Genomic DNA, 26340 nt, shown 5'->3' with positions numbered 1-26340 from the left:
TGACGGGCTTAAAGTTTGCCTTATAAGAGTTGAATGTGAATAAAAGCGAAGACTCAGTCATAAGGGAACATCTTGGTCACTCAAGCATCGATTTAGCTCAATTTTTCACCAGGATATGGAAACCTAACAACTCATACAGCTCAACTCATAAAAAAACTTGACCCATCCAAACAAAAAACTGAGGTTCCTGCGGAGTTCTGAATTTTCAAAAACTTACCGAAATTGTGTAAACCGATCAAAAAATAGTTTGAATCTCATAAAACCTCATGTTTAATCACATTTTCGACATACCTAAATGAAGGAATTTAGTAAGTATTCTAGAATAAAGAAATATCCTAAATTTTTCAAAAAAGGATTTATTTTTTTGAAAATACTCTTAGCTTTCAAAAAGTACCATTTATCCTCACATACGTCGAAATTGGGCCTCTTAAAAATGATGTCAATTCAAATGTAACCTGAAAATGTATTTTATCAGAATAGTAACCGATTACCTATTTTATTTTTCAATTTATGCAATTTTTGAAAAGCTGAAAAATTTACATTGTTATAGAACACTCAATTTTTCATTGAAATAGCTGAAATTTTTTAGCACCTCAAAATTTGATTCCAACTGCATGTTCAGCACCCCAAAAAGTATTTGAATCGCATTTTTAAGCCAATTTTATTTTATTAATTCAGTGCTTAAAAGGGAGTAGAAGAATTGCTGCCAAGCTCTTTATTAAAAGTTACGTTACTCAATTTGAATTTTTCAGAATGCAAAATCGTATCTCAAAACATGGAAAAATTGTCCTCTTGTAATTTATACAAGCTGTATGAACTTAACTAGATATCAAACATAGTTTAAAATTTTTTACATTTCATCACGATATCGTTGAGTAGGTATGTAAATTGGTCTAATTTTCAACATCCTTAAAAAAAAACAAGTGTGTATACAAGAGCTACCTACATCAACAGGAAAAGAAATCTTGAATCCTTGTGAAGAAAAAATAGACAAGATATCCAAAAATACATTTTGAGAAAAATTTTAAACAGTAAACTTCATTTTATTAATTTTTGACGATTTTCAATTCGGTCCATTTCAAAATGAAAAATTCACAAAAATTCATCGAAATAAAACAAAAAAGCTGAAACTTGGTTTGCTTCGACTTCTCACATCGATTAATCACCGTTTATATCCTTCGAGAGTCTCTAGTAATTTTTTTCAAGTTGCCAGTATTTGAAACATACCATTAAAAATTAAAATGCCTTTTAAAAAAAAAAGAAGAACAGTGAAAAATTTAAAAATTGCCCTCGGGGTTTTTATTTTAATTTAAAGAATTTTTATTTTTTTACTGGAAAAAAGTACATAACTACATTAATATGACCGAACATCTGAAACTCTGAAATTCTTTGGAATTTTTTCTTCTTCTATCATTTAAAACCGCGTTGAGACATCTTATTCTTGTTTCGCCTTGGGCGAAACTTTTTAAAATTTTTGTTTCATCGATTTTTCTAAATTAGATATTAAACTAATAATAATCAGTTTTTTTTTTCGTAGTTTCTTCCTAGATTTCCAGAAAGCTAATGATTTAAGAAGAAGAAAAACTATATGTATCTATCCGAAAGAATTTAAAATGCATTTTTAATTAATTTAATAGTTCGTCAGTAAAAATCATGAAAAAAAATCTGAAGGGTGTTCCCATTGTATAGCGATTTGAACTTGAACTCGAGAAGGTCTTTCATTTCTTAAGAACTTCAACTTCTCTTTCACGGACTTTGTCATCAGGGAGAAAGAGGGTTTTTTCATTTTCAAATTGACATATCACAGAGCAGACTTGCAAAAAACATAAAACCTACCTCAGCATTTCGAGCAAATGAAGCGACATTAAAAAAATTATCACATCGCCTTCTTATGCCATTATAGCACAGGCAATAAAATCAGGAAGTAGGTGAACAAAGGTACCTCTTTACATTATGCACATAATATTCGTCCAACCACCGAACGAAAAACACAACAATTCGACTCAAAAAATAACCGCTGCCGGCGTAACTAAAGCATTCTATAAAATTCTTCCTATTGTAGAATAATTAATGACGATTATCTTACCACCTTATGTCGATCTTATTGTTGTCAAGTTCAACACACGAATTACACAGACTGTGTTCCTCTTTTCAACCACAGCCGATTCACGAAGGTCTGTAGAAATTCTATTCATATACCTACGCCGGCACCGTAATGATAATACTAATTTCAAGGCCTATTATTACACGGTGATTAGGTTTTTTGTTGTATTAAATGAAAATCTGAGACATATATCGCCTTATTACTTAGGTAGGTACTCTAAATCACAGTGGCCGATAGTCTTTGTAATGCCACTGCCAGTTTTAGTTAATCATTCTATCGACAACTTCCTTCGCGGTTACTGGTTCATTATCGATTCGGCGTGTTGTTGATATTACAAGTAGTGCCGTATCTATTTTACTAGCTATGCAGGTAAATAACTATGTATGTCGAATTAGTAGTAAATCATTTCCAAAATTATTAGGTATTTTCTAAACCACTGGTATCGCACTTGGCATATGTTTCTAGTTAACTTAATTACCTAGGTGTGCACTACATTGATTCGTAAAACTAAAACTGTTGAAACATCTGTGTGACGTAAAAAACTAGCTAAATTCAAAATGGGTTTTAAATTTTTGCAACAGATATGGATCTCGAAAAAGGAGAAATATTACCGCACAGCACCATGGACAATGGAAACAAACATTTCGTTTATCAGGATTATTTAGTGTTTGGAGGAATGCTTTTGGTGTCCACTTTGATAGGGATTTTCTTCGCTATCAAAGACAGATTTGTAACCGGTGCCGGAGAATTCTTCACCGCTAATGGAAAACTTGGAGTTGTACCTGTTGCACTTTCTATGTTGGCCAGGTAAGTTTTCATCAATTTATTCAGATTTTAGGTTACAATACAAAATTTTCACCGAAAAAAATGTCTTGGTAAATCCATTCCAAAGTTGTAATTTTTTTCATTTTTTTGAAAATTTTTCGATTTTTTTTAATGGTAATTTTCAAGAAATGGGAATGAAAAATATTAAAAATCACTTCAATCCATCTCAAAAGAAATCATAAATATTTTTAAAATTCAATGATTTAAGTTTTTTTTTAATTAGGTACTTACTTAATTTTTTAAATTATATTTTTAGCAATAAGATATTGATATATTGATAAAAACATTAGAAATTGCTTTAATTTCCAGAAAATTTAACATGATATCATAATTATGTATCTTTGTGAAAAGATTATAATTTTTTATTTAACCTAAACATACTTCGAGTAGATTTTATTTCTGTTCATGTTTTTTTAGTTTCCTTTCATCTATTACATTGATAGGCCAACCAGCTGAAGCATTTTTATTCGGATCTCAATTATGGTATTTTGGAATTTCGAGCTTTCTAGTCATACCAATAGTGGGATATATTTTTGCCCCATTTTTCCAAACCAAAAAATATATATCAGCATATGAGGTAAGAACCAACACAATATTAATAATGTAGTTCCCTCACACAATTGTAAACATTTGATAGGTATAATTTCTTTCATTTCTGTTTCAGTATTTTGGAGAACGATTCAATAAAAATTTACAAATATTGGCATCAACTCTCTTTACAATTCAAATGGTAAGTACTAGAAATTTATCATTATGCAGAGTATTTCAAAGTGCAAGTAAGACCTTCCTTTCAGAAGCTGTGTAATCTTTTCTCAGTTTATATAGATAAATGCTTGCCTAATCCGCGAATTGCAGGAGTAAGATAATGCCATTTTTTCCCATTAATTTCAATGTTATCATTATCACTAGCTTTGATGGTTATAGTTTACACATTTACTGGAAGGAAGATGTTGCCTGTACTCTGGAACACCTCGTTTAGATAATTCAATAGCTACCACAGAAAAATCATAATCCAAATTTTTTTCTCAACAGATATTATACTTAGCATTAGTACTTTATGCTCCAGCTTTGGCATTTCATCAAGGTAAGTGTCCAGTTCTTTCGAATAATGGAGTCCTCCCCTTGTCATTGGACCTTAATTTAATTTACAAATTTTGTTTCCAGTCACTGGAGTCAGTACCATGCTGATTGTTTCGGTGATGTACGCTGTTTGCATATTTTATACGACAGTTGTAAGTATAGATTAAATTTTGAACATCTTATGGGATCATAATATGTACGTTCATGCATTTCGACATTATTTCTCGAGCATAAGATACACTAGATATTCCGGCCAAGGTTTTGAAATTTTACCTGGCATTCAAATTGAATCAATATCCAGCTCCAGCTCAATCATAAAATTGTTCCTAAATTCTGATACAATGTTTCATTTTGGAGCATCTCATTGTCAGGCATAATACTCAAAACTTTGAATGAAATACCCGGAACATATCTACATAATTATTTACTCATTAGATCAATTTACCTACCTTTTCTGTAATTTTTCAGGGTGGAATGAAAGCTGTAGTTTGGACAGATACATTTCAAGTTGTGGTTCTATACGTAGCATTATTCGCGGTCCTGATAAAAGGCACCGTTGATATTGGAGGTTTTTCTGTGGTTTGGAACACCAATGCTATGTACAACAGAACAGATTTCTTCAAGTAAATTGTTACATCATTCTAACTTTTGACATACATATTATATCGACTGCTCTGCGGAAGAAGGGCCAAACTGCATTTTTACACTCGTTTCTAAAACGGTAATCGCCATACACATGATTTTATAGCAGTATAAACTAGGTTTCAAATTTTTCTCGCCTTCATTCATCATTCATGTACCTACAACATTACGTGAAAAAATCACAATTTGGTTCAAAAATTTATTAACAAGGAATGTATTTGTAGTGAATGATGAAGATTGGCCCTTTGAGCCATATTATATTTCAATTTTTACAAAAATCATAAGGGCCAATCTGCCAGTTTGATCGACATACCGGTACGATTTCACCATTCTTGGACAAGGAATATTCTCGAGAAAAGTGCTTTATACTATTCCCAGCAACAGTTTTTCTTCTCTTGTCGTTTCTGATTCTGGTAATATGCCACAATACGAACTCCTTCTTTTGTAGTATTTCAGGAAGAGCCCAGTAATTTGAAAAAAATCATGTTTTTCTTGAATAACTTTTGAATGGTTGAAAAAGTAGATCATTTTTCATGCTTCAAACATCAATGTGCCCACTCAAAATTTTGGGATATCTAATTTAAATGTAAAAAAATTGTAACCTTGAAACTTTGAATTTTGATAACTCGAAAATTTGATCGAGCACATAGGTGTTTGAAACATCAATCAATCAATCAATTTTATTTATTTGGTTCTGTTTTCACAAAAATGATCTACTCTTTCTCCTCTACAACCTCGTCCCCCCCCCCCCAAAACTCTAGCGCTTTTCAATCAAAAGTTGTGAAAGCTCAAATTGATTCATAAGCATAGCATTCTCTTCCGATGGTGTGAGAGTATCATTACGATTATCGTACATACATCTCAGTTCCTATTAAATTCAACCGAAAAAAGAAAAACATGAAGCAGCAGTCTTATTATTCTAATACAGTCTAATTTTTATCCAAAATGGCAATAGCAAGGTACCATCTGTATTATTAACAAGGGCATCTCGCGAATTATGAGAAGTTTTTAATTTCAATCCTTTGGAGAGCATTCCGCCTCTCACTCGTGGCATTTTAAATAATGATTTTCATACACACCAGACAATTTTTTTCAACATTTTCAACATGAATCACTTCAAAATTTAATTGAATAATCGCAGCATTTGGAATGAAAACAACCGGGAAAGTTGAAAACTTTGTCTTTGATGATCGATAATTACTGTTAAACAACAGCGGTTTTGTTAACTTTCAGAGAATCATCGATTAAAGGTGTTGTTAAGACCTCACAAATTATTAACAGCGGTTGTGTTGACACTAAGGATGGCACAGAAAATCAAAAAACACGAAGCAAAAATAATTATTCTCGATTTGCCCTAGGAAACCACGTTATCCTGTTGGAAAAACAATAGAGTTTGGCCCTTTTTCTACTCATAAAATCAGATTGGCCCTAAACAACTTCACAGTTTGGCCCTTTTGACTTTCGTGAAATTTGCAAAATTAGTTTGGCCCTTGGGTGTAAAAAAGCAGTTTGGCCCTTCTTCCGCAGAGCAGTCGATATGTACTCGTATAGGTTATAAAATTTACATAAGTATAATGAAGTACTTACCTACTTACCTATTGTGTAACTCTTTTCTCATCAGCTGGAATTTAGATCCAACCGAACGATACACCACTTGGTCAGCTTTTGTTGGATCTGCATTTTTACACGTTGCATTTTACGGCGGTAATCAGCTTCAGATACAGAGATATTTGACTGTTCAGACTCCATCTCAAGCTAGAAAGTAAAATGAAATTTTAGTTTTACAAAATGAAATAATTTTTAACAAATATTAGGTAACGAAAATTTTTATTAATGCATTAATTTTTTTATTGCAGAATGCTTTGGATAAACACGATAGGGTGGAGTGTTGTAGTTTTGTTGACTGTTTACGCAGGATTGCTGATATTCACATTTTATATAAACTGTAATCCATTTACATCAGAAGTGAGTGAAATAAAATTAGTTCAGTTAAAATAGCTTTTCAGCACTCTAAGAGCAACAAATTTCAAAAAAATGAGTCAAGTTTTTTTTCTCGACAATTTTCTTCAATTTTTGTCACTTCTTTGCTATGACATGAAATATTTCTATTTTTGGAAGTTAAAGGGGGTGATAAACTAGCAAAAATTAACTGTACACAATTTCGATATCTTTATCTATCTTCATGATCAATTTAATTTTATGGTTGAGGAATATTATTGCATCAAGTGGTTGAATAATAATTTTCCTTCAAATTTCAAAAACTGCAACTTCACTTACATAAGTGTGATTCAAGTTGGCCTATTTGAAAGCAATAAGAACTTGGCAAATTAATTCATCACTGACTCGATAAGAAGGTATTTAGGTACCAACCTAGGTAATCATTTGGACTGATATCAATTTTCAGAGAATTACAACAGCAGATGAATTATTCCCACTATACGTAATGGAAACATTCCGGCAATATCCTGGCTTTCCAGGATTATTTTTAGCTGGTGTTTTTAGTGCAGGACTGAGGTACGTACAAAAAACAATCTTAATGCACGTATAGGTACGTAGACTATAACTACTGTAAGTAATGAAAAAATTAACGAACGAAAATTTTTTCAGCACAGTTTCCACAGGAGTCAACTCTTTGGCAGCGATTTGGATAAATGAATTGAAAAATGTGTTATTCACAAATGAAATGTGGGAAAAACGAAGTTCACTGATTGCGAAAATATTATCGTTTTGTTTTGGTGTATTATCATTTTTATTAGTGTTTTTGGTGCCTTATATGGGAGGACTTGCCCCGGTACGTATCGTTATCTCGAGTTAAGATTATTAAAATTACAGTTTTTTGAACCATTTTCAAGCTCCAGAAATTATATTTTTAGGTGGCCATTTCCTTGTCTGGAATATTTACTGGATCTTTATTCGGCATATTTTGCTTAGGAATGTTTATTCGTAAAGCAAATTCTGTGGTAAGTAGTACTTAAGATTAAGTAGACCTTACATAATTTTTTTAAATTAGTCAATTTTTCAAGAAATTATTCGCTCTTTGAAATTTTACTGATAGGCAACATTTTTATCAGATTTTCACTCTAACGAAATTTATTTTCCTACGCATGTTCGCTCATTTTATACAATTTTTGATTTAACTTAAATAAGGAAGAGAAGAGTTTTGATAATTTAAATTGTTCCTCGAGGGACAATTTTTCCAAAGAATTGGAAGACTCGCAAAACTCATTTTGACCTATTTCGAGCCATTTTAATTCCCTTGCAAAATGATCTAGGTAGTAGAAATTTGTAGTTGACCTGAAAATTGGAGCCTGTAATTCCTAAAATTTTGAAGATATGCTATCATGTCATAATAATTATGTAGAAATCTTTTTGTTCAACTTCAAATGCAAAATCGAAATTCACATTCAAAATTTTCATTTTTGAAAATTTCTCTACTGTGCTTCTTCATCTCTTTTAATTGTACAACGAAAAAAAAAATATATTTTTTTAAACATCATGTATTAACACTTCTAGAATATTTTTCCATATCATGATACCTATAAAATTTATTACATTTTGCAAATTTTTACAGGGAGCCATGTGTGGCCTTATGGGAAGTATAATAATTCTTCTATGGATGGCAACAGGTTCAGTGATATTTTCTTCCCCTTCGAAAGAATCTTATCTCAAACTTGAAATACCTGTAAATGGCTGCACAGAGTACACAGCTCTTTCTACGCCTACGCCTTTGTCACCAAGTACAGAGTAAGTACCTCATCTTTACCCCCCCCCCCCCCAGTGACTATTCAAGTTGTGGAAAAAACATTCTAGAATTTCTTTTATAATTTCCAGAACGATTATTCCTTCTTCAAATTTCTCGTCTTTCTATCGGATATCATTCTTGTGGTATCCGATGTTATCGTGCATATTGACTGTAGGTATCGGATACATCGCAAGTATCATAGCTGACTGTACATCTTATGGTAGCTCCTCAAGAGCGACGAGTGGACATCGCAGCAACAATAACAGTAAAACCAAGGACGTCGATGTGGTTTCATTAAAAGATAGCGAAATGCATTGCATTAAACCACTTTTACGAAACGGTTGTGATAAAATTTAATAACATGACTAAAATGACACGGTCTCTTAAATGTGATACGTTTCTCTCTATGTGTTTTAAAATTAAAATTTGTAAATATTTTTGTACAAAATGAGAATATAATTTTAAAAAGAGGAAAAATTGACCGTAACTTTTGTTAGAATGATCCATGGGGCGTACAGGTATTTTTTGAACGAGGTGATAGGCTATGGTGATTTAGGTACGTGAACCACTTGCATTAATTTCTACGTATTATAATCACAATTAATGGATCGAATTCGAAAATACCTATTTCAAGTATTTTAACTTGACAAATAAAGTACCTATCTGCTCGAATTGATTTCACTTATAAGCACATGTTGTGACATCATAACGATTAATAGATAATTTTGAGAAGTCGACGAAGACTGAAATAGGTATGTACGTTATTCGCCATGTCATACGTATCTTATCGATAAATAAATATCTAAGAGTGTAATTAATTTGTCACTAAGAATCTGATCATGTAGGTCCTTCCTGTAATGATAAAAAATCTACTTCGAAATTAAATAGGCACAAAAAAAATGAAAACTCATTAAACATGACACACATTCATATGTATTCATCCACGAAAAAATTTCTCAAATTTTTCTTATTTATTAAATTTGATCGAAAGTGCTCGAAACATCGAAAATTAAATTTTATCGCAATAAACCACATACGACGCAATACACAAACCCACGAATTATTTTCCAAAAACAAAATCATAAAAAGAAATCTAATTCACGTCACATGACTGAAATTTCACACCACACGAAAGATACTTATCTTTCACGATCCGTACGAAAACCAGTGATAGGATATTTTGACATGTTCAAAATGACTGAACATTTACCACTATCAGTACCTAACCAAATAAATTTAAAAAAATTCAGTTAGGTGTTCAAGTTCAACGTGAAAAACCTAGCTGATAACTTCATTCGACTCTCGACCGACAACACAACTACAGCGTGCTTTAAAACAAATCGAGGATACTACGACAAGTTTTAAAAGAAAAAAATTGTAAATATCGTCAAGTTCAATCCCTATACAGTCATGTTGCTTCTATTGCTTGCGTGATTTAAGAAGAAACGTGCATACGAAAACACGTTGTCGAGTGTTGACTACCGTGCTAAGTTTAGTTGCCTATTAAAAATTTCAAGTAAGTTGAGTAAATTTCAACAACCGTTTCGTGTGTGTTTAGTGAACCCGGCAAGTCTTCGAGTAGTGATACCAATGCTATCGTAAGTTGATTTTTATATTCATTTCTCTGACGTAAATTACCATCTTTCTGCGTACCTATTATTAAGCGATTTTTTTTTTTTTGAAACTAGAAACATAAATCGTGTTATTTTTAAAACATTAATTCGTTTTGTAGCAATAATCGAGAGAAAAATTGAAAAAATTCGGACAATATTTTATACCTGAGTGTAGAAAAAATTGAGAAGAACCTGAATTGAAAATAATAGGCACCTACGTTGTATTCTTAAGCCGGCTACAGAAGAAAATCATATTTTATATTGAGTTCAATGGCCAGAAATTTTCGTAACATATACATAGGTTAGGTGGCTAATTACAAAAAATAGAAAACTGAGGCAAAAACGTAAGCTACGATCAACACGACTGAAACTTTCATTAAAATATCATTATGCATGAAATTAATTAACTTCGCGTATAATCAATTCTTTATAAACAATAGCCTTATCATCAGTTTGATAAAGAAAACTATAAAGTGATTAAATATCAACGAAAGAGCTCACCTACCTAGCACAAACAATGGTAGTAAATTTCACCTATTTACTTACACTTACATGCCAACATTTAAACATTGGCTTATTTTAAATTGAGCAATTCAACTCGCTTATTGTGGTCTTCTGCAAATATTTTCGAATTTAAGCCAAATAATTGAGATGAAAATTTGGTAATGACGTTGGCGAATTTGCAAAAAACAAAATAAATTCTCTTCTTCATACCAAAAATTAAAATTTTCCAACATTCTATCTACTTTCTCTCCTTCCACCGGATCCAATCACTCAAATTAAAAAAAATACAAACAAGCCAATGTGTCAGTGTTTTCAAAGAATTAGAATTTCATCAACATCTCACAAAAAATTATCAAAAAAATTTCAAATAAAATCACATAAGAAAAAATGTTACCTACTTGATACACATTAAGAAGGAAATTTTGATTAATTTTTTTTAATGCCTAACAATAATTTAAAGTTTTAGGGGGTTTTCAAGCAAAATTCTTCTCGACTTTTTACATTTTTTTAGATCCATTTTTTATACTTTTAAAACTTTTTTTGTGGTAATGTGGTAGGAAATTATTGGGAAAGGAGGAGAGATTGAAGTTGATTGTTTTATGACAGGTTTTGCTCTCTTTCGATGAGATTAAAACAACCCTATCAAAAACAAAACAAAATCTTCCACATTCTCAATTTCAAAAATAACCCCCCCCCCCGCTACAAGAAAACAACATTCATTTAAGAAAAATTGAAGTCCATTTTATTATGAAAAATAATTTTCTTTCACTTTCTCAACCTTTGATAGACCAATTTTTTCAAGTTTTCAAGCATTTATCTTCAAAATTCTTGTAATGGAATAAATTCATCTCCCCATAAAAAATTAAAAATTAACTTTCCCAGAAATTAAAAAAAAATCGTATCTATTGAAATGACTAAAAAAGTGCGGCGAACTAACGGGGTCAAGAGGGACCCCCTCCCCTGCAAAACTGGGCACTATTCAGTTTAAAAAAAAAAAATGTAGTAAAGAGTCCAAATTTCAACGTTGCTGTTCTCTTTGTATCCTTAATGAAGTCAAAATGTGGTCAATATTTGGAAAAATGAAACAAAACAAACAAGCAACTTGCTTTTCAAGAATACTTTCACCGATTTTTCTCTAATTTTCTTCAACTCGAAATCTTTTACTTGAAAACAGCCCTTAGCTCATCACTTGAATCAAGGAAAAGTTTTTAGAATTTTTTTAACCAGAAAAAAAATTCCTCATAAATTTTTCCGATTAAAGCATCATTTCCAAAAAAAAATTATAAAACTGAACATGAAGATTTTATTTTTTTCACAAAAACTGACATGAAAAGGTACATAAACCCTTGACCATCGGAGGGAGAAGTTGTGAAAAAATCTTCGCCTTTCATAGTGCATAAAAAACAAAGTATCCCTGTATGATTTTTAGTGCATCTTAGAATCTTCGCAGTTGATAAAATTCACATTACTGACCGAAATTGCCACCTGTTGAAAAAAAATTTAAAAATAAGTTAACATACGTAAATGAATGAAACCCCATAATGTAACAGAATGAAATTGACACCATTATAACCAAAACCAGATAGCCAACAAGTTATATATGCCTATCATCAGATATTTATAAAGTATTATGGAAATTCCCTCCCTTCACCTGCTATTTCTATCTCAATGAAACCTGTTTTTGTGCAATTTTTTTTTTGGTACCTTCCTACTTATAACTTAAGGTGTGTTATCTGCCTGAATACCTGCTTATTTTAAACAGCTTTGGGTAATGACGTAGGTAGATGTTTACCCGGCGTTTGCGTTTTTGAACTATTAAAAAAATAAATATTTGTAAATACAAGTAAAATAAAAGTTGGTTTGTTTCGTGCATACTGCTTGCACGTACAGGTAATTGAGGTAATTGATTTGAAAATAAAATCACCTACTCATTGTACTGAAGATAATTGCAAATTTTTCAGAAAAAAAAAAAAAAAAAAACTTAGCTCTATGAGTGAATACTTAGTAGATACTTTCAGAAATGAGCCGAATTCACTTTCTATTTTAACTTAAAATTTCAGTAACTAGATATCTACGGTTAAATACGATACTTTCAGCAACAATAATTATATTTCTTCGTTACAGATAATGCCAAGTACAGGACAAGATAACCCAGCTTTAGCTCTGGAAGAAAAAAATGTTCAAGTAGGTATTACCCATTTATTTATAGAACTAGGTAATCCTTTTTACTGATAAAAGTGCACCAAAGTCACCCAGATCCCTACACTCAACAAATGAAGATAAATTTATACAATTGTTTTATTTATAGTTGACACCGAATCTTAATAGGATTGAAAGCCGAGTAACTATTAAGGAAGACCTTGAAGTAAGTACAGACAATTTTTGCACGAGATTTAAAATCAACCAACCATAGACTACATTATTTTAACTTACAAGTTAAATTGACTGTGTCCGACGTGACGTACTTCTTACCTATATTTTACTTTATTTCAATAAATTTATAGTTATAATTATTAAACCGTCAATCACGAATTTGACATGCTTAATACCGGAGAGCTTATCGGGAAACGCGTGAAAAACACTCGAAAGCGATAAACATTTCAGAATGTAACAATGTAAGTGAGTTGGATGGCTAATGAAGTGGGATGATTTTCATTAGGGTTCAAGTTGTACTTATAGAGGAAAAGCAATAATTTTTTTACCACTAGTATGAGTAGGTAAAAGTACCTATATTTACAGGCACAGGCACAGGCACACCATGCAAACAAAAATTTTTGAATTTTTTTTAGAACTAAATAATATCTCGAGGACATGAAACTTATTTATTTTATTTTTTTTTACAGAAAAATGAAATCAAAGACGAAGAAAACTACATCTATTTCATAGTAAAAACAGTCAACGATAAATTAAACGAGAATCCGACGGTGAAAAACTTATGCATCAGAGGTCTTGCTCATGGTGTTGTTTTATCTTACATCACGACAGCAATAATTCATTGGAAAAATCAAGGTGACCAAAATTGACATACCTACTTACATCAATGTACATATGTATCTCAAATTACACAATGTTTTCTTCGAAAATAACCAGTAAAATCGACACCTCGTAGAAAAGATTAAAATGATCTGATAATTGCATTCGAAAAGAATAATTAATGATGAATGAGAGGCTTTCATTGTATAATGATGTTAAATTACTCTTATGTATCTACCTACGTATGGATAATAATTTTATTATAAGTACTGTCACACACAGTATGCGGAAGTGAGGAATCCTTCGACGTGAATAAATCACCAAGCTATTGCAAAATGAATTTGAAAAATTATCACTATATTATAACTCAGTTTTGTTCCCGAAATTTCGATAAGTGGGAAATTAGGAATGGAACCATAAATAAGTCACTGTCCACTTTTTTTTGAAACATCAAAACAGACAACATAAATTTTCATACATATATCAAAAAATTATAGAGAAATTGTGATGAAAACTTGATCATATTTACCTACTCAGGTATAATAATTATCTAAATTCTCAGCCCAATTTCATTATTATTGACTCGATTTTTCTAAATTTGAAGATTATCATGACCAATCCAAAACGAAAATTCAATCATTCAATATCAAAACTATTAAGGGCATATTTTACGAGTACAAACTTTTTATTAATTAACGTGAAAAAAATTGAATAGTGCAAAATATGCAGGTAGCTAACTGGCTACTCTCAGATGAACCCTGATTTTTGGTGTTTTTTCAACAGTCGGAGAAAAGTTGGACAACTCTCCTTAAAAATATTGGATTTTTTTCGTTTTTTTGAAACAATTTTTTGAAAATAAGCTCGATATAAAAATACTTATTACTCGTACATAATTTTACTCCCTTTTCTCAATTTATTTTTCACTATCATCTCTCTTATGGGAAGAGTCAACTTTTTAAATAGGTGCCTGCCTCCAATTATATTTAGCATAATTGATGTCATCTAACAAAGGCCACCTAGGGGAAATTTCTTCACCTCACAATACCTCACATCATGATTTAGAGGCACGTAAAATGGGGAGGGGGAATGTATCATCACGAGACTAAAGGAAAAATTCATCAAAAATGGTTTCATAAGGAAAATGCAGTTGCTGCGATTATATTGATTGGTTTTTTAAAAAAATGTTTGCCCAGATATTTCTAAACAAATATGGGATTTTTCAGACGCTCCTCTCCCTCTTTTATATTTCCTCCTCCCCAAAAGTGGATAAAGTAAGACTGAATGAAAAAAAAATCCAAGATTTTTAAACTTGGAGCTTTGTCAAAAGCAGAAAAAGGAAGAAGAGGAAGAGGAGAAAGAGGAAATTAAACATGCATCGATTTAAAAGCTCACATTTTTATAACGCATTTCTTATCTTAAGGCTATTCTCTACCCCTGTTATCAGTAGCGATTTTTGATGAAAACTACGAACTTTGGCCGGGGATTGTGCAAAAACTACTGGACGGATTTTCGTGGGGTTTGGTTTATTTTACTCAGAAAACATTCAAAAGCGAGGGTATGTCGAGATATTTTTGATTTATGTCATTTTGTGGCCGTCATTGGGAATTGAATGGAGGTATTATTGATGCTCAGATCTCCGTTGGAAAAGCTAAATTGGAAAATATGGCTACATACCCTCGCTTTCAATGATAAAATATTAGCATTGGTGAAAAAAAATTGAAAGAATTTTGAAAATTCACGGAGAAATCCCCGTCTAAAGTTTAGATGGGAGCGGGTCGCGGGACATAAGTACGACTAAATTCGTTCACTCGATTACACGCAATCTTATGAACGAACGATGAAAATAACGAACAAATCGGCTTCATATTTCGAACGTTTTCATTGGGGTAGAGAATAGCCTTAAGTAAAATATTTTGCTGAACGTCTAAAATATTTTTTCGACTCCCTCCTCATGCTTCTCGTGCTTGAGGGCGGTTTTCTTATTCAATTTCAACCATTTCAAAACTACCTAATAGGTGGAAATGTGGTCGAAATTTTCAGCTTTCTGTTGATGCTAGACATCACCAAACCAAGGGAGATTCATGAAGATTTTAAAATAAAACATGAGTTTATTTTTTCAGAATTTTTTACAAGGATGAAAGATCTTCAAGAATGCAATAAACTGATTTTCTCACCATTTTTTGCACCCAAATTGCTCAATTTCGGCTAAAAAAATTTTTCTCGCAATTTATTTACCTATCACGAAAATTTTTTTCCGTAGTTTCCTAATGAAAAAATGAACTACATACCACGCAATTTTGGGAATGGGAACCCCTGACTGTCTTTTCAGATCTAAAAGCACTAAAATTCATGTTTAGACTAGTATCAACTCAAAACAGTTCATTTTGCTACAATCTTAGAGAAATTCAAGGGTTCAAATTATTTTTTTCTACTCATTTTCAGGAGGTAGTATGACACATGTTTCTCATTTATTCAGAAAAATGTACCGCATTAGTTTTTTTTTCAAAAATGTTGATCATTAAGTATAAAAATAACTCATATCTACTTTTTATTTTCATATTCAAATACTTAAGTGGAATCTTTTACAGGTTCAAAACCGTTAACGTTGAACGATGGATTGGGATTACTAATTTTACTTCTATCACTGGTGTATTCTGTGATGATTTATTTCAAAGTACTGAAGCCTTTGTATCAAAGTTATTTCGGGTCATCAACCAAAAAATATGAACTTTTATTCTCCTTATTATGCAGGTAAGATTTTGTTGTCGTTGTTGTTTTTTTTTTCAAGTAGGTTCATTTTAAAAACTAGAGTGCAATTAGGCTTGTATTCTGCCAGGTACCTAGGATTTTAAAAAATTTTCTCGTCAAATGTTTCCAATTCCTCATACATTCAATCGACACCAATTATTATCCTGATCCAAATCTACATATATAAAAAATTTAAAAAATTCATATCAACAAACAGCTTTTAAATTATAAAAAAATTACATCGATAAAATTCAACAAACGCGATATTTCTTTTAACACCATTGGCAACCAAAAGTGGCCTCTAAATGAAAACATTTTCGAAAAAATTTGTAAACATCAATGGTGTAAACAAATTGGAGAAAAAAATGGATCAAATTCACTTGATAAGTAAACCGTTATCAAAGAAAAATTCGCGAACTATGCGTCGCTTGATGTTGAACTTCGTATTTAATAATCGATCCGAGTTTACTAAATATGTTTAAAAAATTGAAGAAATTCTTCATACGTAAGTCGAGTAAAATAAAAGACGAAGAAGCGGAGGAAGAAGGAAATCGTTCGCCTAACGGAAGTGTTAAATCGCCTCGTATACAGTTATTCGGATTAGGAGCAGAATCGCCAACGGAACAATTATCAAACTTGAGTAATGAAATAATCGAATTGGAAGAATACGCGGATTACGAATCGTTACCAGGTATTCAGTTATTTCAAATAGAAGAAATTGTCTACCAACCAGATCCGAACGAAGAAAGTACCAATGAAGAAGGTAGGCGATTTGAAACTTCGGCCGATGTGCACGTCGATCATGATGACGACGCCGAAAGTAGAATTTCACCTTGCGATATGAAGAGTATTTTCGAAATCCCCAATATTATACCGAGGAGTACAATAACCAACGTTACGAGAAAACAATTACCACCCAAGGTTAGAAAAGTATATACGACTCGATGCGCCAAAGAGAGATTACCATTTGATAAGAACCTGCTCGAGACTCCTACCATATCGAAAAGCATCTTAGAAGAGTTGGCCGAATTTTACCGAGAATTTCCCAACCTTCGAACCGAGGTTAGAATACTGATCGCGAATAAATCGATCGTCTATTTACTGGGCACCAATCACGCCGATCCGCAATGTCCGATCGACGTAGCCAACATAATAACCAAAGTGAAACCGCAAACAGCTGTAATCGAATTATGTGCTTGGCGAGCATGCGGTTGTCCAATCCATCGTTACAATATCTTCCAAACGAAACCGGAATTTACATTTCGTTACCTAAGACGCGTCATCTCGCAGATTGGGTTTTTACCGGCGATGATATTTTTCACCGACGCTTTCAACGAGCACAACGCCATCGAACGTAATACCACCGATTACGGTGGCGAATTCGCAGCCGCAGCTCGTCTCTGCGACGAGTTGAAAAATTGCAAAATTATGCTAGGAGATCGCGAAATTCCAACCACGGTCAAGAGGCAAGCTTCGGCAATGGGTAACTGGCGAGGTATCCGAATCACAACCCTGGTAACGATGGCTCTGCTATTTAAACGAAAAATGAAACCTTTGCTTATGCGTGGTCATCAGTTGGTCGTCCAAGATCCCAGGTTTTACCAAATCGTTGTTTTAGAACGAGATATATTTTTAACCTATATGATTCAAATAGCAGCCAGCTTGAGGTATACGGAGGATAATCCGCATATTGTGGCTGTCGTTGGGCAAGGCCATCTAGCCGGTATACAAAGTTTTTGGGGTAAAGTGTCACCCTCCATTTTACCACTGATATTGAAACCTGAATCGGAATTTTAATACGTGTGCTGTTTTATACGATGTTTGCCTTTTTAAAATACCATCATAGACGTAGTGTAACTTTGAGTATCGAACATCATCTGCAATTCCAAATCTTGTTATTTGTTGCTCTTTTCAGTCGTTGTTTTTTTTTTTACCTTGATTGTTAATTTAAGATCTAGGTATTTTATAGGTAATTAAAATATTCGCCTCAGCGGTATTCTCTCATTTTTAAAATGAAGAGACCCGCTGAATACCCTCATAAAGTTTTCAACTCATAAAACAACGGTCATGCGAATTAATTATATAAAATATCTCCTATTCAGACGAGAGGAAAAAATATGGAAATGAGAAATTCAAAATCAGCTTGAAAAATTAGAACATTCAAGTGTTCAAAATGCTAATAACAAAAAACAAAAAAAAAACGGTCTAAAATAAAATAAGGAGGCGGCATGAAAAATTGGAGAAAAAAAGACGTTGAGATTACTTACCCACCAATTAATCATGAGGATGCGATTTTTTTCTCTCTGGTAAGGTTTGAGCTCGATTTCGATTGAAATGAACGAATTCACACAAAAAATTTTTCATGTTTTCTATGGAAGCCTGTAATCAGTAATCATCGCTTCCACCTGAAAAAAAAAGGTATAAAAACAGATTTTCCAAGTTTAGAAAATATATTCTACGAACGCATTAATCAACAAATGAATTTTTCGAAAAAATTGCCATCGCCATCGTAAAAATATTTCTAGATGCAAAAATTCAACGTCATTCACAACATTTCATTGCATAGGTATTAAATTAAAAATATATTTCATACGAACTGAATTTCATTTTGGAATTTTTTATGGCAATTTCCCAAAACCATAAAATCTAAAAATCCAACGAGGTGTTCAAAACGACTTGAAACCGTCATCGATCGATTTGTAATGTAAAAAAATAGAATATAATTAAAATGTCATCTTTCGCTCCAAATGTAATCAAATTTTGAATTTACCATAAAAAATACTTAAGCGAGATTAAAAATTTCAAAAATTCTGAAAAAATTGAAAAATGAAATTCAGCCTTGTGGTGTATTTTTAGATGCATTCTTCAATTATTCTTAGTCTGCGATCCAAAAATTTGTCTTCTGGTTTGGAATATCGTTTTTGAATTTTCAACTGATTTAATTTGCTTTATCCAAAAATGCAATTACAGACTCGACTTGATATTCGACTTGATCTTTTTTTGAAAAATATTAAAAATTTAATATGGGTAGGTACCTGGTACCTACGTAATCGGCAAACCAAATCATAAACCGAGAAGTGGGCAGCTTTAACAAAAAAAAATTATTCACGTGAGACCTATCGAATTTCAAGACATACTCAATATATTGATATACTTTCACGTGCTTTAATTACATTTTTAGTGGTATTTGCACATGGCTCCTAGGATAACGATTAACGTGTAATAATTACAAGTAGAATAGCAAATACCTACATACAATATGTAGCAATAAGTTTCTTATCAGCTAATAAGTGTAGACGATCGTCGCACTTTGTTGATACGTCAAGCAACGCAGGCACTAATTCTATGAATTTCACGAAAATATTTGCAAATTGTTGAATATTATTAGACAACCCAGACAAAATATGAAGTCATAATGAAGAACTTTGGCTAAGTTGCATTCAAATGGAGTACATATAGTTTCTTTTGAATCATTGCAACACAGAAAAATTTCACAAAGGAAAGTAAAAGTATAAAAATTTTGATAATCTGTTCGTTAAGCAAGTTATACGCGTACGAACTTTTATGTGAGTATCAAGTTGAGTGTGCTACTACTTTGGAGATGACTCAGCTTGTAATAAAGATCTTACAATTCAAAAAGATTATTTAGCAGAAGCTGAGTCATATTTTTTATGATTTGTGAGTTTTCGAAGAATTTCAAGGATCCTCAAATTTTTATGGTATGTTTTATGTAGAATGATCTCAGATGACGCAATTATTACTCAATCAACTGAAAAATTACATTCTAAAAAAAATCAAAATCAAACAACGCATTGGGGTAGAATAATTTTTTAAAAAAGTGAACTGACCCAATTTTTTAAAAATAGGTAGGTATCAAAAAACAAAAAAATTAAGATTGAATTTTTTAATTCGAGGAAATATCACGATTTAAAACAAAGGAAAGCCGAAATGTTGAAAAAAATTGAAGAAATGTTACAAAACTCAAAACAAATAATTCCAAATTTGGGAGACAATTTTTTATGGAAGGGAAGGAGAACAAAATTATGCATATATGTGATGAATTAATTTGATGTTTGATGTTGAAGTATTGCACTGTACCAAGTGAGAACTACTGACACTACTGACCAAGTATTTCTGATACCTAAAGCACCAAATTTCAATACATGAATAATTCATCTCTAGTTAATTAGGTATTAATGAAGATACATTATTGTCCATAAATTCAACAGTTCATTGACATGTGTGACTCAGAAAGAATCACACGACAGTTGATAATGATCAAAACACAAAAAATAGGTATTTTTTTCACGTTTCATTGCAGAAAATTTTCACTGGAAACTGAACCAAATCTCGCAAAGGAAACCCTTTGAAAAAAAGTTCAGATACACACTGGTGTTAAGTGTCAAAAAAGTAAAAATTACGATCAAAACAGAAACTACAGATTTTTCACTCAACAGTTCAATTCTGTCAATTTTTAAAGCTAAAAAATAAAATTATTCGTAACGTTTCCGCTCATTTATTTATAGTTCTTTCGAACTTTTTCGAAAAAATGTGTCTTTTTTCTAAATTTTTGAACTCGATTCCAATTTTTTAAATTTTGAAATCAAATTTTTCAACATAGAAGAGGAAAAGTGATTCAGCCACTTTTTTCGCCTTGTTCGAAAAGTTGATACAAAAGGATTTCAAAATTTTGTGAGTTTGGACTTTTTAAAATATTGGACCTGTACCTAATCTGAAATTCGTTTCCTGTCTTCGAAAAAGTAGATAACGGCATTCTCTTTAAATCTATTGCACTCATTATCATCACACCTGCAAAAAAAAATGGATTGTATAGTATTGTTTTCATGTGTTTTTTGTTTTTTAGTTGCATGGGAAAATTATTCTACACCTTACCACCAATTTTATTTGCCGTTTTTTTGGCCTACGATACCGCCAATGACAGAAGAAGACTGATTTCACTACTTGGAGTCGGTAGCATAATATTTTTCGGATTCCTCCTATCGAAATATCCATCAAGAGTAAGTTACTGAAAATACCAATGAAACAAATCAATTATCTAATTACGAACGATAACAACTCGATCGATGCACGTAACCGTTGCATGATTGAAATTTCGTCAAGGGAATTATTAATTTCAGAGAACTCAATTTATAAAATAATAAAAAAATTCCTGAAAAGTCATATCGTAACAGTGCACGCTTGACGCTAATAGATATTTCTCAATTCTATCCACTTACTCATTTGCTTTTGGCTGTTACACGTTACACGTATTTCTTTATTGAATCGAAGTAACATCCGACGTGTCATAATTTTTTGGTGGCCTATTCAGTGAAACAGAGACGAGATCAACTGATGTGAAGTGAAACACTCCATGGCACTTGCAATATAAACAACATTTCTGAAAGTATAGACCTGAAAAAAAAACAAGATTCTAAAAACTGAAAATTTACAGGTATAACCTGAAAAAAATTACATACAATGATCTCAAGTACCTAATTACCTAACCTTTTATAAAATATCATATGTACAAGATGAATTACACATTTAGAAAAATACAGCAATAAGTATAACGCTGATCTGGAAAATTCATCTCAAATTTTTTTACAAGCTGAAAATCTCAAATTTAAAAAAAAATTCAAAATCGCCTACTTTGCAACAAATCACTTAAAATGTCTTCTAATCTTTAATGTCACTCCCAAATCGTTTACCATCATTTTTAAATCGATTTGAAACCTCCAACAATCGTTGAAGATTTGGAATTTTTTTTTAAATTCGAGATTTCAATTTCTAAAAAAAAATACACGCTTTAACTCGTTACTTTGGATTTCTGATTTACCTGCTCTAATCAATTCGATTCAAAATTTCGAACTTATGACTGGACTAAATTTTCAGTTGCCAAAGTTGATGAAAACTTGAGAGTGGCAAAATAGTTCAAATTCCAATATTCGAATTTCAATAGAAAGATTTTCTTTTTTAAAAAACATCAATGTTACATACAGACTTTGTTCCAAAAGATACCCATTACAATATTACACTTCGCTCATTTGTTGATTTATCACAAAACGAGCATTTTTTTCTCACATAATACGGTACGAGGACGAGGACGAGTACAACGACCGCTAGAAACATGTGCTGAGTGAGACGACATTACACAAAGGGGGAAAAACACAAGGTATTCAAAGGCTGCTTTTTCCTATTTTGGCAAATTTCTGTTTCATAAAATATAAGGCGAGTTGGAAATAAATTACCATTAACCATACATTAGTCCCTCTTAATATGGGTTACGACGACGTATTAAGATCTTTTAATTGAAGAGCAGGTACTCGGGTCATTAATAAAATGAACACATTCGTACAGAAATATTTAGGTAACTCATTACGCAAAAAAAAAAAAATTGTACGTCGCTGTGAGAAATTTTTGTTAGCATAACCTTGTAGTTTGAATGCTTTCCGTTTAATGAAAATCATAAGTATAGGTAGATACGTGAGCTGGCTTTCTGCTACAGATTCAATTCGAAAAAATAAAGGCCACTACCCATGTGTCATGTTAATGAGTTAGGTAACACAAACCGTACCCACAAAAAAGTAAGGATTAGCCCAAAAAAGGGGGGAAATTTCTTATATCAAAATGGATAACCATCGAAAAAACGGACGTGTGAGTGATAATTTCAATTTCATCAAAGCACCCCATTTGCATAAAAAATCAATACCATTAGTTCACATTTTCGAAATTTCATACAAATCTTAACCCACCATCATCGCAATCTCCCATAAACCACCATAAATAGCAAGTTACACGAAAGCAGAGTATAATTTCGGCTACACGTGGCGTTTGGATTTCATGTCCTCGTGCATTTAATTTTTGAAAAACTTGAATCGATAAATTCTTCTATGCAGCATATTCAACCACGACTGTTCGTTTACAGCTTTTTCATATTTACAGGTTAACTGGAGCATAATTTACAAAGGAATACTACTTCAAGTAATCATGGCATTGCTCACCATACGATGGTCAGTGGGACGAGAAATTTTGATAATAATTGGAAACAAAATTGAGAAATTTTTATCCTACAGTTATATAGGAGCTGCATTCATTTATAGTGATAATTTAGTTTACACTCAGGCCATATTTGCTTTCCAGGTATGTTTGAATTTAAATACATACATACGTAAGTACCTATCTCCTGATCTCGGGAATGGAGATAAAATACCTGACCACAATTCTCACGCGATTCATTTTTCATTTTACAGAGCATGTCGGTCATATTTTTCGTAAATTTCATAATTGAAATTTTATTTTATTACGAAGTACTTCAAAGAATGTTCCAGAAACTAGGCTGGGTTTTACAAAAGGCTATAGGGACCACGGTTATAGAATCGATTAATTGCTGCGTAAGCGTTTTCCTCGGTTTGGTGAGTTGAAAATATTGTTAGATTTGTGACTGAATGTGAAAAGAAAAGTTGTGGCTTTTTTGACAGTTCCAAAAAATCGACCTCGTCTTCTTCCTTCCCTCCATTGGTCCAAAAAGCCATAACGTTACTTTTCCAAAAAACAAGTCACATTAGTCACTGATAATGTCTAAAATTCGTAAAAGAAAAATGATTTTAAATGGCGTAGAATGAAGCATTACTGGTAATCAAACTTTACATTCACGAATTAACTCAATCCGAGCTACAAGCCGTACTTCTCGGAGCTTTATCCACCGTTGCAGGTCAGCTGAGCTTTAAACTGAAACCTCGGACCCGATTTCGAGACAGTTTCATTTTCACTAAATTTGTATTATTTTGCAGGCTCGGTATTCGCTGCTTACGCATCATTCGGCGTGAACCCGGGATATTTGGTGACAGCTTCGCTGATGTCTGCTCCTGCTGCTTTAAGTTTATCTAAACTTCTATACCCGGAAACAGAAGTATCTAAAACTACTGCAGAAACGATTAAAATTGATAGCAGTTATAAGTAAGTAGAATTCGTCAAGTTGTAAGTTGATCGCATACAGGATATTGATAAACATCGGCGGAATTATTTTGCAACAGGGAGAAATACGAAGGAGTCATATCAGCAGGCTGTGAAGGAGCTTTATCTGCAGTAAATATAGTGCAAAACATAATAGCCAGTTTAATCGCACTCATATCGTTAGTGGCATTTGGCAATGGTATTTTATCTTGGTTAGGAGAAATGATAGGTTACGATAATTTAACAATTGAAGTAAGCTAATATTTCCTATGATCGGATAAAAGCAGCTTATTTATAGCAACCTAACTATGTGCTCGAGAATAATATTAAAATTATGTTTTCATAGTCGATCTTGGCCAAAGCTTTCATTCCAGTAGCTTACCTCATAGGAATAGACCCCGACCAATGTGAATTGGTAGGTGAATTAATAGCTACTAAAGCAATCCTTAACGAATTCGTCGCGTATAAAAAATTGGGAACGTTTAAAAAAAATAATTTGCTGTCGGTAAGTTTACTCATAACACTCGAGTAGGTACTCGTTAGTCGTTGCGGATAACTCAGCGTTCATAATCGATTGAAAAAATTACTTTTTTCTTATTACAGCGAAGGTCAGAAGCTATAGCGACCTACGCACTATGTTCATTTTCGAACCCAGGTTCTGTAGCATGCATGTTAGCTATGGTATCAACCTTATGTCATCAGCAACTTGAAAATGCGAGCAAATTAGCTTTTCGAGCTTACATAGGTGGTATCGTTACCTGTTTCATTACCGCAAGTATAGCAGGTCAGTATAGTAAATTAGAAAACAGTTACTTAGGTAGGTTAGAATCGAAAATATCTCAATAATTAATCTGTTTCTTTTGCTTTAGGTTTATTATTACCACCGGGGGCAGAAAATATGGATCAAATGGTTTCAGTTTTCAATGCAACCATAATGCCAAACACAACCCTGATATGAAAATGGTTTACAATTCAGTATCTGTGTAGTTCCCTTCCCAATTTTTTATACCTAATTTTTAAAAATATATTTTTTTAATTTTTTTTAATCCTGCATTTATATTGTTAATTTGCGGATATTTTACGTTCAATTAAACAACCGAACTAAAATTACTGGCAATAATTTTAAAAATCAGGAAAATATATGCAAAAAAAAATTGTTCAACCCTTTGGCTATCAAGGTTTAACCCATTTCTAGTCGAGGAACTGAAAATCACCAGACGGTAGGAATTTTTGGATGCATTTTGAAGAAGTAATTTCCTCAAATCAAAACTCTTGGATCTGCTCAGGTATGGTTAGGGAACTATAACCCAGGTATGTCAGACGGCCATTTTGTTCCTGGTTTGACGAACTTAGCATTGCAGTATATGGGAATTCGGCAAACTTTAACCGCGTATATCTTCAAAACCGTGCACTTTTACAACTTTTTCATAATAACATTTTTGAAAGAGAATTGAACGAGCTTTCCAATGGTATGCTACATGTATCAATTGAAATACATTTAATTGTTTTGAATTTCAGTCATTTTTCAGCACTTCATTTTTGGGTTAAAAATAGTTTGAAATTGTGTGAAATTCACAGCATGTGCTCTAATTCAATGATTACTTTCATTCTATGCCAGAAATTCCGTCATAAAAACCTTGAATCGAAAAATAATAATTTTTTTCGTGAGGAACAAAATGGGAGTCTGACATACCCGGGTTACAGTACCTTAGTATGGTGAGACCATTGAGTTCAGGGCGTGTCTGTATCTGAACTGATTTACTTAGATCTAATCGATTTCGTCTGAATTGATATTGATCTATTCAGATAAAAGGATATAAAATCAATTCTGTTCAGATACAGTTGATGTCCTGACAACTTCATATCCATAGTCTTTTTTTTCAGCAGTTTTAGTGCCAAAACGCAATTTTTGATCTTGTTGAATTTTTAAAATTAAAATTTGGGCCAAAAAGGCAAAAAGAAAGTCACAATGTTGAAAATTGACATAGAAACCTGAAATCCTGTATGTACGTATTACTCTGTTTTCAACTGTCCCTTTCACCTCATGTTGATGAAGGACCAAAAAATGAGAAGATAAATGACGAAATAGAATGAAAGATACACATAAATATTATCCAGTATGTTAGTACCAGGGGAGGGGAGGGGGGTACTTCGAA

General features: G+C 32.4%; 4 protein-coding genes and 1 long non-coding RNA gene across 7 annotated transcripts in view; 3 read left to right on the top strand and 2 right to left on the bottom strand.

The window, feature by feature from the left end:
• sei (seizure) overlaps positions 1-4582 on the bottom strand; it is a 182205-nt gene extending 177623 nt beyond the window's left edge. The window contains exon 1 of the mRNA XM_065350429.1: positions 4459-4582. The gene's annotated coding sequence lies outside the window, so the exon portion shown is untranslated. The remainder of the gene's footprint in view (positions 1-4458) is intronic.
• LOC135835922 (sodium-coupled monocarboxylate transporter 1-like) lies at positions 1684-8841 on the top strand. The gene is made up of 14 exons (XM_065350434.1): positions 1684-2473; positions 2686-2911; positions 3347-3506; positions 3594-3659; positions 3962-4013; positions 4094-4161; positions 4478-4632; positions 6273-6413; positions 6508-6616; positions 7056-7165; positions 7259-7442; positions 7525-7611; positions 8223-8395; positions 8483-8841. Exons 2-14 carry the CDS (start codon positions 2688-2690, stop codon positions 8748-8750), a joined length of 1797 nt encoding a protein of 598 aa, XP_065206506.1. The 5' UTR covers positions 1684-2473; positions 2686-2687; the 3' UTR covers positions 8751-8841.
• LOC135835920 (sodium/nucleoside cotransporter 2-like) lies at positions 8815-25230 on the top strand. 3 transcript variants are annotated; one of them, XM_065350433.1, is made up of 14 exons: positions 8815-8949; positions 12635-12694; positions 12819-12875; positions 13354-13519; positions 16072-16234; positions 21096-21249; positions 23174-23371; positions 23482-23643; positions 23849-23942; positions 24022-24187; positions 24265-24436; positions 24531-24689; positions 24788-24968; positions 25054-25230. In XM_065350433.1, the coding sequence occupies exons 2-14, from the start codon at positions 12638-12640 to the stop codon at positions 25140-25142; spliced, it is 1818 nt and encodes a 605-aa protein (XP_065206505.1). In that variant the 5' UTR covers positions 8815-8949; positions 12635-12637; the 3' UTR covers positions 25143-25230. The 3 variants fall into 3 exon arrangements, with proteins under 3 accessions (XP_065206505.1, XP_065206504.1, XP_065206503.1); XM_065350432.1 differs by lacking the exon at positions 8815-8949 and adding an exon at positions 9665-9909; XM_065350431.1 differs by lacking the exon at positions 8815-8949 and adding an exon at positions 9666-9991.
• On the bottom strand, positions 11368-21040 carry LOC135835926 (uncharacterized). The gene is made up of 3 exons (XR_010556974.1): positions 20959-21040; positions 18499-18636; positions 11368-11995 (listed from the first exon to the last, which is right to left on the bottom strand). It is a non-coding gene; the product is annotated as an uncharacterized LOC135835926 (long non-coding RNA).
• Positions 16507-18498, top strand: LOC135835923 (traB domain-containing protein-like). Its single transcript, XM_065350435.1, has one exon. The coding sequence runs from the start codon at positions 16706-16708 to the stop codon at positions 18026-18028; it is 1323 nt and encodes a 440-aa protein (XP_065206507.1). The 5' UTR covers positions 16507-16705; the 3' UTR covers positions 18029-18498.
• Positions 25231-26340: the final 1110 nt, after the last annotated feature.

This window comes from Planococcus citri, chromosome 2 (assembly GCF_950023065.1).
Source record: "Planococcus citri chromosome 2, ihPlaCitr1.1, whole genome shotgun sequence".
NCBI classification, from domain to species: Eukaryota; Metazoa; Arthropoda; class Insecta; order Hemiptera; family Pseudococcidae; genus Planococcus; species Planococcus citri.
The sequence above is the reverse complement of the archived record's forward strand: the minus strand, read 5'-3'. Positions and strand labels throughout refer to the sequence as shown.

Bases quoted from the DNA above. Each gene is read 5' to 3' on its own strand.
- LOC135835922 (XM_065350434.1), top strand. From the start codon at position 2,688: ATGGATCTCGAAAAAGGAGAAATATTACCGCACAGCACCATGGACAAT. The intron at 3,660-3,961 runs GTAAGTACTAGA...TTTTCTCAACAG, and splicing joins CTCTCTTTACAATTCAAATG to ATATTATACTTAGCATTAGT. The intron at 4,162-4,477 runs GTAAGTATAGAT...GTAATTTTTCAG, and splicing joins GCATATTTTATACGACAGTT to GGTGGAATGAAAGCTGTAGT.
- LOC135835923 (XM_065350435.1), top strand. From the start codon at position 16,706: ATGTTTAAAAAATTGAAGAAATTCTTCATACGTAAGTCGAGTAAAATA.
- LOC135835920 (XM_065350433.1), top strand. From the start codon at position 12,638: ATGCCAAGTACAGGACAAGATAACCCAGCTTTAGCTCTGGAAGAAAAA. The intron at 13,520-16,071 runs GTGACCAAAATT...AATCTTTTACAG, and splicing joins AATTCATTGGAAAAATCAAG to GTTCAAAACCGTTAACGTTG. The intron at 23,943-24,021 runs GTCAGCTGAGCT...ATTATTTTGCAG, and splicing joins AGCTTTATCCACCGTTGCAG to GCTCGGTATTCGCTGCTTAC.